The following is a 14,307-nucleotide window of genomic DNA, read 5'->3' on the forward strand; positions in this document are numbered from 1 at the left end:
AAATTCATTTCATTTCAATGTGAGCCTCCTGTTTGTGCTGGAATTGAACCCAACTCTGAAGTCTTTGCCATCCATAATCCTTTCTTGGCATTCCTCCATTATACTTTCAGTGGATGTGTTTGATATAAAAGGTTCGCCAATACCCATATCACAGATCCACTTTTGACAAACAAACTGCTATGAGAGCGATGCGATATTTGCGTCCCTTTGATGTTCCCGTCACTGCGACACAATCGCAAATTCTCTGTTTCCGGAAAAACCCTCCAATCACGATTTGAACAACAGTGCATTCTGTTTACAGCCCTTTTCGCTTTTATTGAATAGATAAAAAGCACAACAGCCATGTCGAGATGAAAACAGGATTGACTGACAGACACGGTAACATGTGATATACATTGAAGGACTTTGCACATATACTTCCTTAAGGAATGCCATGCACTGGCATCTGATCCATGACGTCTCAAGTCACAGATGATGTTGCCTCCCAAACCACAATTTGCTGTAGTACTGTTTGAATGCAGAAACACAAGACGATGAAAAATTATATGAAATCACTTTTATTCTCAGTGTGCAGTGATTCCATTTTTGCAGGAAAGTTACAGACTGAAATATCTGTCTAACATGGCATGCAGTGAGGCTAACAGGTGGAGCTTCGAAACACAGAGAAGACACAGAACGAGTATCAACAACCTTGCCTACATCGCACACCATAAGCATGCAAACACTTTTGTCAACAAATAGGGGGAAAGAGAGAGAGAAGGGGTGAGAAGATTTCGCAGTACAAAAGAATGCACCAAATATATATCGTTTTTTTTTCAAAATACCAACCACCAGAGGACAGAAACAGGACCGGCTACAGACGAGACAGTAAGCATCTTCTCAACGCGCACAGAACAGAGAAAGACGGATGCGAGGAGAGAGAAACATCAGACAGTTTACATTCAGGTCACATCAAAGACTGTTTTTCTTTTTTAAGAGTCATATTTTTCAGGCAGTTTTTTAATCATTTTAATGGCTGCATGAGCGTCACAAATGAGTGCTGAAGTGGATTTCTGACATGGAGCCTAGTGGACCGCTAAATATTGATCACGCGCGACTTGGGCAGTTGTTTTGGGCAGTGGCTCTACAAGCCATTTAGAGCGCAATCGATAGATGAGTTCATCATGGCGTTTGGTGGAGGAGATGCAAAGGGTGGTCTGATTTCAGGGCTGGTAGCCTGAAGAACAGCACACACTGATGACGTTTGCTAGGATGTGTCGCTGTGAAAGTCCTCTACTTGGGTTTCACTGGGCAGTAATTGTAGCTTTCTGGAATTTTCTTGGGCCAAACAAGAGATATGTTGTTCATAAAAAAAAGAGTGGACGTACGGGCTTGCTAGGCCCCCGGAAATGAAATTGTTCAATTTGAGTTCAAGGCTAATCATGCTAAGAGAAGGCTAGTTACAGTTTGAACTTCTATTTGCAGCTAAAATACCTGAGAATTTCAAAATAAATAAGATGCAGTAAATAAATAGAGTGAAACCTACGACTACTACCAGCACTATTCTTTGGTTTGATCGGATAACTGCTCTGATAATGGGTTTGAGTGTTGTTGATGCTTGGTTCCATAACTGCAAAGAACAATCAGTTGCCAACTGTCTGCTAACACACTGAAGGAGGACAATCAAATCACAAGAAGTTCGATAAATGTGCTCGACAGGTGACCCTTGGATGTCTTTTTTTTTATATATTCAACATGATAACAAAGCTCACAAAGCGTTGATAAAAGCTAAATTGACCTCGTCTATGCCACAGGAACACACACGTTCAGAATTTGTGTTATTTCATGTTCAGCTAGCTTATTAAAAACAGTGGCAATGTGGTTTAGAAAACCTTAATAACGCCGACGGCTACTGTGCTCACGTGAATCACAAAAACATTTCCTAACAAAATTGTATCACAATTGATCTCTGCTAATAGCACATTTATGCTTTCCCGTAAACTTCATTGTGGGATTTTCTCTTTTTTTTTTCCTGTACATGGCAGCTAAAATAACTCCGTTTACTTGGTCAAGTCATGAATCTTTATATTCGATTCATTCTAGAGTCTATTTTCAGGTTACAAGAACATCGAATTTAAGTTTCTTCACGAAGTACTTGAAGGCTAAGGCGTACTCTAAACTGTAAATATCCACGCGTGTGTGTTTTACCAGCACTAGTCTGGTGGAATGTCTGAAATATCTGGAATGTTTAACAAGACACTGTGGAATGAAGGAGACATATATGAATAGAAAACAAGGCATATGGAGAAACATTTCATCTCGTCCTCATAAGACCACCTTTTTAGATTAGTGTCGTTACATTTATGGACAAACTACAGAGAAGCTAAACACTTTGTTGTACGGTCAGGAAACTCACGCAAGGGCTCTTTAGAAAGCCCCTCCTTATTTCATCTCATGTCTCTTCATCTATTGTTAATGTCTGCAGTTGGAAACAGTTTGCTCGGACTTTTGGGTTGTGATTTCGAACACGAATCGCTGCGCTCGTCATTCTGTCACAAGTGACTGAACATTTATTTTACGGCCCGAAACAACACGCTTCCTCCCGTTCTGCTTCTTCAATCACATGACGTCACTCTGCAGACACGTCTGTGCCCTTTTTAAACCTCGACCAACACATTGAGGAGTTTAAACACACAACAGTGAAGCTTGTCTGTTGTTGTTGATTTGGGATCACTCCCATCAGTTCAAGCAACGGACAGGGCAACTTCACTTCAACAACATATTGCACTATTGTCACTGTCTGTTCACGTGTAGTGTGTTCACAACATTGTGTTTGTGAAGGGTTTTTTCTACAAAAACAATGGATGAAATGTCAACAAAGTTAGATTAACGAGCCTGATCTAAAATGAACTCGTCCTCCTGCAGAAGCAGAGTGAGTGACGCCTGCCACGGGACATACAAACGGAGTCTAACTGCTCTGAGACAAACATCATGGACGGAACACATTTACAGTTTCCCCCACGGAAGAACATTTTAGACAGAGTCAATGATCGCCGACGTTACATGGTGGACAAGATGCCAATTAAATAACAATGTCAAACCAGTTATTGCCTCAAATATTAATGAATTCCGCTTCATCATAACAAATGAAATGTTATCCAAATGTGTACTTCACTTCACAAAGGTTTACTGCATGCTGAAAGAAACGACGACAACTAATTCAAATGAATTCCTTCACGTTCTGGTTTTACAGGTGTTGTTTCGTCCGCTCCAGTGCTCACAGTACACATTCACGGTGAACCGATTAAGAGCATGAGAGACAGTTTATGGGGTGAATCCTCACAACGGAGAACCGATAAAAGTACCTATATACACTGTATGTATCAAATATCAGCAAGAACAGAAACAGCAAAATTCAATCAAATTCTAAAATGATTTGGATAATTTCTTAAAAGTTAAAAATATGGCTTATACTCTTAGTCATTGTTGTATGTCATATCTCACTTATATATAGTTTTTTTTAATAACCCGAGGCTATTTACAAACAAAAATGGTGGCTGATGGGTGATATCGGATTTTATTCTGAGTGCCTGACATTTTTAAAACATGGCATAAGATTTCCCTTGAATTAAAGGTCCGTGTAGGTGTTACATACTCTGAGCAATCAAGAAAAATGCTCTGCATGAGAGATTAAGTATGTATTACCATCAGAGACCAGCTGTTCTAAATCAAGGGTAAACTCGTGCCACGCTGCTCCATTCCAGGACACTCAGACGTCGGGTTGAAGAGGGTGGAGAGAAGTGTGACTGCAGGGTTGGGCGGGGGTTACGGCAGTGGTCTCGGTTAGATGAACGCTTTAGGGAGTTAATCGTATTTTCACCCAAAACACTTTTTACTTTTTATTGAACATATCCATGAGCGGGGTCGGGATGAATTTCATGACCGTATCCACGATGCTCTCCTCTTCCTCCTCGTCGCCGCAGCCGGTGGGCACGGCCTTCTTGGCGCGAGTGAGGCTGCCCTCGGAGGCCTGCTCCATAGCAGCCGCTGCCTCGGCTTCCTTCTCCTCCTTCTTCTTGATGCCGTACTACAGGAGAAACAGGAAGTGATGTTAAGCTCCATCCGGATGGGATTCGCGTCTCTTGGGGTGATTGGTTGAAAGTTAGACTTGTTTTCAACATTCTTTTGACAATCAGTTGTGAAAACATTTATTCCTCAACTTGCACGTTTCTTGTTAGCTTTTTGTTTTGATGTTACAGTTGTGGATGTGTGTTCACCGTTTACCTCGAGTATAGTTTCAGCATGTACGGTTCTAGTTTGAGTAAAATCAATACAGTTGATCAATACAGTTGATCTTTAGGCAGAGATGTGGAAAATGAGCCCGACTCCTCCATGACTTTTTCACTGCTCCACCAGGAGCACGTTAATGTGCTTCTGCAGCAACGGACATCTTAAAGGACTACTAGTGTCCATCTGCACTGTGAGGATGTGCACGGGGGACAGTACGAGCATCTGTGTGTGTGTTTCAGAGTGGAACACGAACGTTGTTAAAGAAATCAATGAAGCCAAAAAGGATGCAAACACGTCTCAACCTTTCGTTTGCCTTTGTTGCAATTAGTTTGACATTCATTTAAGTCTGCATCCAGCTCAAAAGATGAAAAGCATCTTTGAGCTACAATTTGATATTCCAACATGGAGACAACTGTCATTTATCCACCTTGAGAGTAACTATGTTTGAAACTTTGCATGTAATTTGAGAAGTGGAATCATACGTGCGAGTTCAACGCCTGAGAAATGTCCCTTCCTGCCTTTGACAGACAGTAAAAAACATTGGTGTGATTGGTTGATGGGCATCTCCCTCTGCTCCCTTGTTTGCTCTCCGCTTTCCTTTCATGCCGCCCTGTTTTGTTCTCTCGCAGTCTGTCTTAGCCGGTCTCGCTCTCGCTCTCAGACTTGTTCCACAGCAACAAAGGCTTCGTCGGTTGAAGGGAAGACAGTCACGCTTAGTCAGCCCCTCTGCACTCGCTACAATCAAACACTTTCCAAAGACATGCTGTCATATCGCTCTGTCTCCCTCCTCTCATTCTTTCACAGTTGCTCCGAAACTAAACTAAAGAACCACTGGGTGTCAGTTTGAGGATGAGCTCAACGATAGCTGTACAAGAGCTACACATGGACAAGTTTTAAACTCAGCTTGACAGCCCTCAAAGAGTGTTCGAGTCACATGTTCAATGAATTATCAGCATGTCAGAGGAATATTTCACCTCAAGCTGCAGATGCTTTTGATACCATCAATTAACATTTTATTGCAGATTAATTAAATATATCTAAGCATGAATCAAGTTAACTGAACGGCATAGAGAACACTCGTGTTTATAAAGCTGACCAGCATGCAAGGATTTAAAGCAATTAATTAGGAGAGGAGACTAATCAGATGGGAAGGGCTGGTCCAATTTGTTTTTAATCAGCGTCTGGTAGAATCAACCCAGTCTCCTTCACATTAAGTTCATAATGCAGTTACTTTACGGTACTGATTAGAAGCCCAGTCGCCAGGATTCTTTTTTTTTAGCACCGTTAGTTGCTGCAAACTTTGGGATAAGTTGATTGTGGACGTTTTTGCATTCAGTCAGAGGCAGTGACAAAGTGCAACGGGAAACTGTGCAATGATTTTATCAAAGAGCTAACAGGCTTTAGACCAACAAAACGGCCGGCAGGGGCGGAGCATGGCCGTGCACATTCTTAAAAATCTCCTCGAAAGCATTCATAGTTAAATAATCAGTTGCTTCACAGTGGAACGTGACGGACACAGTGGTGCAAAGACTTAAAACAGAGTTCTGGTCCTGCATTTCGTCACACCTCTGCACATCTGGCCAATCCCTCATTTATCGTCGGTGCGCTTGTCTGATTGGCTGTTTCAGATAGAGGGCATCAATGAGGTAACAAGGATGCTATCTTTGTTAACTTGTAACCTCGGTCAGCTGTGTTGAGGTATTTGGTATTCACCTTATCTCTGATGCCCTGTCGGATGTTTTCTCTCTCTCCCTCCATTTTTGCATATTTGGCCTTCCTCTCGTCCTCCTGTTGCCTCAGCGCCTCTTGCCTTTCTTCCTCTTTCTTCGCAGCATCAGGATCCTTCTCCTCCCCCTCCCCACCGAGCATCTTGCCCATGTCTTTGGTGGCCCCTGTTGTTGGTGGAGACAGAGAGAGAGAGAGAGAAAAGTGAGAAAACCACTGACACCGGCAATTCACAGTGATTGCACATAATAGATCTCAGCTATCGGCTGTTGCTAAGCATTTGGTGGGCACAGTGGCACATCTAAGATTTGGGTGATTCAATAGACATTGCTTTGTACTTCAGTCGTCTTTCAGGCCAGTGAAAGAGCAGCGCAATCATGCCCCCCGACTGAACCAAAGACTAAAGTGTCTTTGTGTCAAATGTGACAATAGATAAAGAGAGGTGAGAGCCACGGGCGAGCCGGAGATAAGACACCGCGATAAATTATTAGCAATTCTCTTGATTGCCTTTGTGCTGCTCACGTTGACCTTTTTTCTGTCTCCAACAGGAATTCACATCCTCGTGCAAAGCGTCCACTTGGACTACGGGTCAAGACCTGCGAACAAACCTTCAAGTGCCGTTGAAAGGACCATAATTAACAGACAGGGTTCACTCTGATCCCATGTCCCGTCTGCACTGGTTAGACGTGCTGAAAAACAGATCAAGCTTTGACTTTTGTGCTCCTTACTTGATCACTTCTAATGCTAATGACTTGAGCATACATTGTTTCATATTTTAAATGTAAATGTTGTGGGTTTTTATTCGATGATGAAGACTGGTTAATTAAAACGCCCGCAGGCACAAGCAAAGCTGTCTCAGGCGCTGACATCGTACTGTGACTTGACTTGTACTTCTTTCTGTGTGGAGCATCTGGTGTTTGCTACAGACATCAAATGACATGCCTCATATGTCACCACATATTCACATGCGTGTTTGGCCTAATTCCAGTGCCAATCCGGGAACAATCACGTCCTTTAGGTATTGATGTGGAGAGTAAAGCCTCAGGACGGTCGCACGGACACGCGCTGACGTGGAAATCATGACGAGGAAACACTTGCATCTTTTATACCATGCTGGTTTCTCCTCGCGCCAATCAGACGTTCTCAAAACTCCTCAAAGTTCTCCTGTTGGATGTGCACGGACGGGTGAACCCCGCCGCACAGAAACTCGTGACTCTTGTGGTCAAAACAAGAATAAGTGGCGCCCAAAGGGTGTGAAGGTTGTGGCGGAGGATGGCATCAACCGTACTTTATCAACCATAAACTGAGGTTGCTGTTGTGTCAACACTGTGTTCTCTTTTTACGTTTCGAGGGAAACCTATTTACTCATGAATTACGGTCGCAGTTTTAAAACATGTTCTTACATGTTGGTTTCACGCGGGACACAAACAGCCGTCCTCTGGTTGACCCATCCCTCTACCCCGACCTCCTCCCTACTTCTTCTTCTTCTGACACATCAAAAACAAATCCGGAAGAAAATACGTTTCCTTTAAAACGTCACTAAAAATGCAGTTTTGTTGTATGAACATCATTTTTAAGAGAGCAGGCTGGGTGTGTGCGCGCACTGGCAACGCTGTTGGAGCTGTCAGGACTTCCATCAAGCCATTTGCTGTCATTCACTCCGGTGCAACATCAAGACAACCACACACAGAGACAGAGACAGAGAGAGACAGAGACAGAGACAGAGAGAGCGAGAGAGAGAGAGAGAGTCCCTCTCAGCAAACATTTTGTCAGCTCCTGTCACACACAATATGCAAGAATAGGAAAGTCTCCTCGGGGTCGAAACACAGATTCTATTACCTTTATTGTGATGCTTGAATATAATTGTCGAAAGTCATTCTTTTGTAAAATGATAAACACCCACTGCTGTGTGCTTGATATACAATACACCTTGTGGCAGCCGGAGGGGCAACCTCAGAGGAGAAGTGGTAGAGGGACGATATTGCCTGACATGGAGGCGGAGCCCCCATGTCAGGGAGTGGAAAAGAGCGCCAAACCACCATCAGCCCAACAAGCAACACCTGAGGAGGAGAGACGAGGGAGCGACCACACCCTATCAGAGGAGGAGGAGGGGACTATAAAAGGGCCCCGGACACAGGAAACTAGGAGAGAGTAGGAGTGGAAGGAGACGGAGAAAAAGCAAACCCATTGGAGACAACTGCCTTACCCCTTGATCACCCTGGAACGTCTGACTACCCGCCCGGCTCCCGACCCCTGCCTGTACGACTACCCTGCTCCTGCCCGCGCCCTGGACCGTATGAGGAATACCCGTTGTGCACCGAACCGTGGAAGTGAACACCGACCATCCCTCTGGAAAGCGGACAGTGTATTGTTGAGTGTCTATCCTACCTCTATCCACTCTCTATATTCAGTAAAAACCTCGCTTGCACCATTTATCTACCGACTGGTTGTGTTTATTGGTCCGTGTTGTCGTGAAACCCCCTTGCCACCCCGGGGGCTGTCACAATTTGGTGGAGAATGTGGGCACAGTCCGGTTCTGGCAACACTGACCGATAGACCGACCGACCCAGTAAGCATGGCCACCCCGGTGCCATTTCAAGAGCTGCTAGCGGGGCTAATCGCTAGCAACCAGGAAACCCAAAAACGCCACGAACAAGCCATGCAAGTACAAATGCAAATCCTCCAAGCACAGCAGCAACAACAATACCAACAGCAAGTACACATGGAGAAGTATATGGAGGTACAAACCGAACGCGCGGAGGCGATGCAAAGCGAAATCAAGGGCATGTTACAGACACAACAGGAGCAACGTACCGTGGAGAAAGCCAACCCAGCGCGCTTCCTTCTCAAGCAGACGGCAGCTGACGATGTTGAAGTGTTTTTTCAGATATTCCAGACAACGGCACTCCGGGAAAAATGGCCAGAAGAGCACTGGGCTGAGTTGATAGCCCCTTTTTGATCAACGAAACGCAAGTAACGTATCAGGACTTAGAGCGCGCTGGAAAAGTTGACTTCCGGGTGTTGAAAGCGGAAGCGTTACAGCGATGCGGGGTCACGCTGTTAATAAAGGCACAACGATTTCATGAATGGACATATGACACCTCCCTTTCTCCGCGAGCCCAGATGCATGAGATCAAGAGGATTACGACGGCCTGGCTGCACGCAGAGCCAACCGAGGTGTCGCCCACCGATCGTGTCGTCATGGACAAATTCCTTAGATCCCTCCCGTATGAGGCAAAAAAATTGGCCGGCCAGAGAAACCCCCGCAACCTCGAGGAACTGGTAGAGATCATGGAGGGTTACCACGCAGCACAAGCGTTAGTGCGTGGGGGAAGAAACCCGAAAGTGGAGGGGTCCACCCGCAAAGAAAAGATGAGAACGGAGGAAACTACCTATGTGTCGCCCTCCTTTCCCCCAGGCTTTCCCCGACGTCGGCCGGCGTTTGGACCGGAAGAGAGGAGGTGCTACCACTGCGGCGAGATCGGGCACATCGCCTGGGAATGTCCTCACCGCCAGGACGCACCCATGCCCACGGCCAGTGAGGGGAGTCGCCCATGCGGACTGATTACCGGATGCTGGGCCACTCACGAGGACCACATGCCCCTCACCCCGGTCAAAGTAAACGGCCGCGACGCCTCCGCGATGGTGGACTCCGGGAGCGCTATTACCTTGGTGAGACCTACGTTTGCTCAGTACCCGCTCCTAACCGGCACCCGAGCGGTCACGTGCATCCATGGGGAGACCCGCGAATACCCCACCACCGCCCTCGAGATATACACGACGAGGGGTAGATACGTCGGCACTGCAGGAGTAGTGGAAGGACTCCCCGTAGAGGTGCTGGTCGGCCGAGACCTGCCCGTGTTCCAGGAGCTGTGGCGCAGCCTGGTGGTGAAACCAGGTACGACCCCTCACCGAAAGTACAAGAAGAAAGCCATCTGTGGGCTGGGGGAGGAGATCTCCACCGATCCCCTATCGGAAGGAGTCGCCAGTGCCGTGGCCCGGGCGTTGGTGGAGGCCACCCAACCCAACCCCGAGGACGTATATGCCACAGCCGTCGAGAACGACGGACCCTCCAGCCCCAGTGAGCCCGAAGGGGAGGCGCCACCCATCCCCGAGGAGGCAGATACCCCCTCCCTCGAAGAAGAGGAGCTGGCCGGGCTGTTTCCCCAGGACCCGGAGGAGCCCATCTTACCCGGGCCCCTCACAGGGAGGTTTGGGACGGCCCAGTTGGAGGACCCCAACCTAGCCCACGCCCTTCGGCAGGTGGCCGCCGTAGACGGACGACCACTGGACGGGGTAAGAGACCTCCCTCCCACACATTTCTCCATTTATAACGGGCTCCTCTACCAGGTAGTAATAAGGGACGGGGCCCCCCTCAGGTTGTTACTGGTACCCCGTCCTTTCATACCCTCTGTCCTCCAGTTAGCCCACTCCCATATCCTAGGTGCCCATCTAGGAGTGGAGAAAACCCTGGAAAGGGTGAGGGCCAGGTTCCACTGGCCCGGAATAAAAAAGGCCGTGGAGGATTACTGCCGGAGCTGCCCCGAATGTCAACAAGTGGCCCCACAACCCCATCACAGAAACCCGCTGGTGCCCCTGCCGATCATCACCGTCCCCTTCAGCAGGATCGGGATGGACCTAGTGGGGCCACTACCCAAGACCAACCGGGGACACAGGTACATCCTGGTGATAGTGGATTACGCCACCCGGTATCCCGAAGCCATTCCCCTACGCTCTATGGCCACCAAGGGCATTGCAAGGGAGCTGGTGATGTTGTTTTCCAGGGTCGGAATACCGGAGGAGATTCTCACCGACCAAGGAACCCCGTTCATGTCTAGGATCATGAAGGATCTGTGTGGCATGCTGAAGGTGACCCAACTGAGGACGTCGGTGTATCACCCCCAAACGGACGGACTAGTAGAACGATTCAACCAGACACTGAAAAAAATGTTGAAAAAAACCATGGACCAGGACGGGAAGAATTGGGACCAACTGCTACCCTTCCTGATGTTCTCCATCAGAGAGGTGCCCCAGGCATCTACCGGATTCTCGCCCTTCGAGCTCCTGTACGGTCGACGACCCCGGGGGCTACTCGACCTGGCCAAAGAAGCCTGGGAACACCAACCCTCCCCCTACCGCACCATGGTGGACCACGTCGAGGAGATGAGGGTGAGGATGGCATCCCTCTGGCCCATCGTCCGAGAACACATGGCCGAGGCACAGGCGGCCCAAGCCCGCGTGTACAACCGGGGAACCCAACCCCGAGTGTTTAACCCAGGGGATCGGGTGTTGGTCCTGGTACCCACGGCGGAATGTAAGTTTCTAGCCCGATGGAGGGGGCCGTATGAAGTGATGGAGAAATTGGGGCCGGTAAACTACCGAGTCCGGCAACCAGGTCGGAGGCACCCGACGAAGGTTTATCATGTGAACCTGCTCAAGAAATGGGTGCGTAGGGATGCCATGCTCTGTTTCTCTCTCTCTACCCTCCCAGGAAAAACGGAGCCAGTCGAGGTACCCGTGGGAGAAGAGTTGACCCCCCGGCAGAAGCAGGACGTCCGGGAAATGGTGGATCGGTTCCGGGACGTGTTCTCCCCGGACCCCGGATACACCACACTGGTGCAACACCGGATAATCACCGAGCCCGGGAAGAAGGTGAAGCTAAGGCCGTACCGCATCCCCGAAGCCCGCCGGGGGGCGATAGAGAGGGAGGTACAGAGTATGCTGGAGGCCGACATCATCGAACCCTCGACGAGCGAGTGGTGCAGCCCTATAGTGTTGGTTCCGAAACCCGATGGCTCAGTCAGGTTCTGCAATGACTTTAGGCAGCTCAACGCCATCTCAAAATTCGATGCCTACCCGATGCCCCGGGTGGACGAGATGATAGAGCGCATCGGGAGGGCCAGATACATAACCACCCTCGACTTGACTAAAGGCTACTGGCAAGTGGCAGTAGCCCCCGAAGACAGGGAAAAAACGGCCTTCACTACTCCCATGGGACTGTACCACTATAAGAGGCTGCCGTTCGGTCTCCACGGAGCCCCCCCCACGTACCAGAGACTGATGGACCAGGTACTACGTCCCCATCGAGAATACGCGGCAGCCTATCTGGACGACATCGTCGTGCACGGGGAGGAATGGGGGGCTCACCTCCAAAGACTGGAAGCCGTCCTGAAAGCTCTGCGAGGGGCGGGGCTGACAGCCAACCCCAAGAAATGTCGCCTCGGCCTCCGGGAAGCTGACTACCTGGGGTACACCATCGGCCGCGGCTGCGTCAAGCCCCAGGTAGGGAAAGTCGAGGCGATCCGGGAATGGCCCCGCCCCCGCACAAAGAAACAGGTACGAGCATTCATTGGGCTAGCTAGCTACTATCGACGGTTTGTTCCCCAGTTCTCTGCTCTTGCAGCACCCCTGACGGACCTAACAAAAAACCGGCTGCCAGATCGGATCGTATGGACGGCAGAGACCGAGGACGCCTTCGAGAAGCTGAAGGAAGTACTCTGTTCTGAACCAGTGCTGGTGACCCCGGACTTTACGCAACCGTTGGTGGTACAGACGGATGCCTCCGAGACCGGGGTGGGTGCCGTCCTGTCCCAGCTGAGGGATGGAGAGGAGCACCCGATCACATACGTAAGCAGAAAATTATTACCGAGAGAAACGAGATACGCCACGGTCGAGAAGGAATGTTTGGCCATCAAATGGGCTCTGGGGGAGTTGAGATATTATCTGCTGGGACGACACTTTACCCTGGTCACGGACCACGCCCCCCTGGTATGGATGTCCCGTTCAAAAGACAATAACGCCCGGGTCACCCGCTGGTTTTTATCCCTTCAACCGTATGCTTTCTCTGTTGTCCACAGATCCGGGGCCGCTCATGGAAACGCGGACGCCCTGTCAAGACGGGACGCCCTAGGTTCCTGGAGCAGTCCTCCCCCCAGGTCGGATTTAAGGGGGGGGGTATGTGGCAGCCGGAGGGGCAACCTCAGAGGAGAAGTGGTAGAGGGACGATATTGCCTGACATGGAGGCGGAGCCCCCATGTCAGGGAGTGGAAAAGAGCGCCAAACCACCATCAGCCCAACAAGCAACACCTGAGGAGGAGAGACGAGGGAGCGACCACACCCTATCAGAGGAGGAGGAGGGGACTATAAAAGGGCCCCGGACACAGGAAACTAGGAGAGAGTAGGAGTGGAAGGAGACGGAGAAAAAGCAAACCCATTGGAGACAACTGCCTTACCCCTTGATCACCCTGGAACGTCTGACTACCCGCCCGGCTCCCGACCCCTGCCTGTACGACTACCCTGCTCCTGCCCGCGCCCTGGACCGTATGAGGAATACCCGTTGTGCACCGAACCGTGGAAGTGAACACCGACCATCCCTCTGGAAAGCGGACAGTGTATTGTTGAGTGTCTATCCTACCTCTATCCACTCTCTATATTCAGTAAAAACCTCGCTTGCACCATTTATCTACCGACTGGTTGTGTTTATTGGTCCGTGTTGTCGTGAAACCCCCTTGCCACCCCGGGGGCTGTCACAACCTGAACTGCATTGCTCCATTTGGCTTAAAGTGTTTCACGTATTCTCATTACACTCTGAGCAGCAAGAACACTGTCCGCTCAGCCGCTTAGGTGAAACCCTTTCACAAACAAATGCTGATTTCTATCAAAGTATCAGGAAGTGTGCTCACACCTCAGAGGCTCCAGCTCCTCTTTCCAGCTCAGTGGCTGGAAATGAGCCAGTGCTCCAACAGTGGCCCGACCAAGCCCCGAAACCCGTGACTCTCTGCTCACTTTCCCCCTCGCAGGAGAGGAAATGCTTGTGGACCACACCGGGGCAAGTTTGAAATATGCCTTGCTCTCTCCCCGCGGCGAGCCCAGCACTCGTCCTCGACTGTCTGCTCTCCGGTCTGCCTCGCGGGCTCTCCTCCGGGGGAACAACTCAAAGACAGCCATCTGCTTCAGCCGTGGAGCCGATGACAGCGCTGACCTCGGGGTTCTCGGCTGCAGTCCTAACTTGCCATTTTGACGGACTGGGACAAGCCCCGGTCCTTCGACATGCGGAGCAGGGTGACCGACGATTAATTAACAGACACGTTGATGTTTTGTCGTCTTCATTTACTCCTTAGTGTGCAGAAAACATGACACGTTGGGAATGAATGACATTCATTATCTCAAAGCTTTGTCATGTCAGTGTAACGTGTGTGTAATATACAGTAACACGATACATAAATGTTCCATCGGTCTGGAGTTAATATTTCATCCAGTCAGAATGCAGTCAGCGACTTCACTGTATAATAAATCACAAGAAAACCTTTCTTT

The 14,307-nt window shown here is 49.1% G+C and overlaps 1 protein-coding gene across 3 annotated transcripts in view; it reads right to left on the bottom strand.

The window, feature by feature from the left end:
• Nucleotides 1-576: 576 nt before the first annotated feature.
• cplx1 (complexin 1) overlaps nt 577-14,307 on the bottom strand; it is a 46,468-nt gene continuing 32,737 nt past the window's right edge. For all 3 annotated transcript variants that reach the window (XM_079268430.1, XM_079268429.1, XM_079268431.1), the window contains exons 3-4: nt 5,983-6,161; nt 577-4,066 (exon numbers count right to left, since the gene is read on the bottom strand). In XM_079268430.1, coding sequence (XP_079124556.1) covers nt 3,872-4,066; nt 5,983-6,161 — 374 coding nt within the window. In that variant the 3' untranslated portion in view covers nt 577-3,871. The remainder of the gene's footprint in view (nt 4,067-5,982; nt 6,162-14,307) is intronic.

The sequence above is a fragment of the Melanostigma gelatinosum genome (genome assembly GCF_949748355.1).
Source record: "Melanostigma gelatinosum genome assembly, chromosome: 5".
NCBI lineage: Eukaryota > Metazoa > Chordata > Actinopteri > Perciformes > Zoarcidae > Melanostigma > Melanostigma gelatinosum.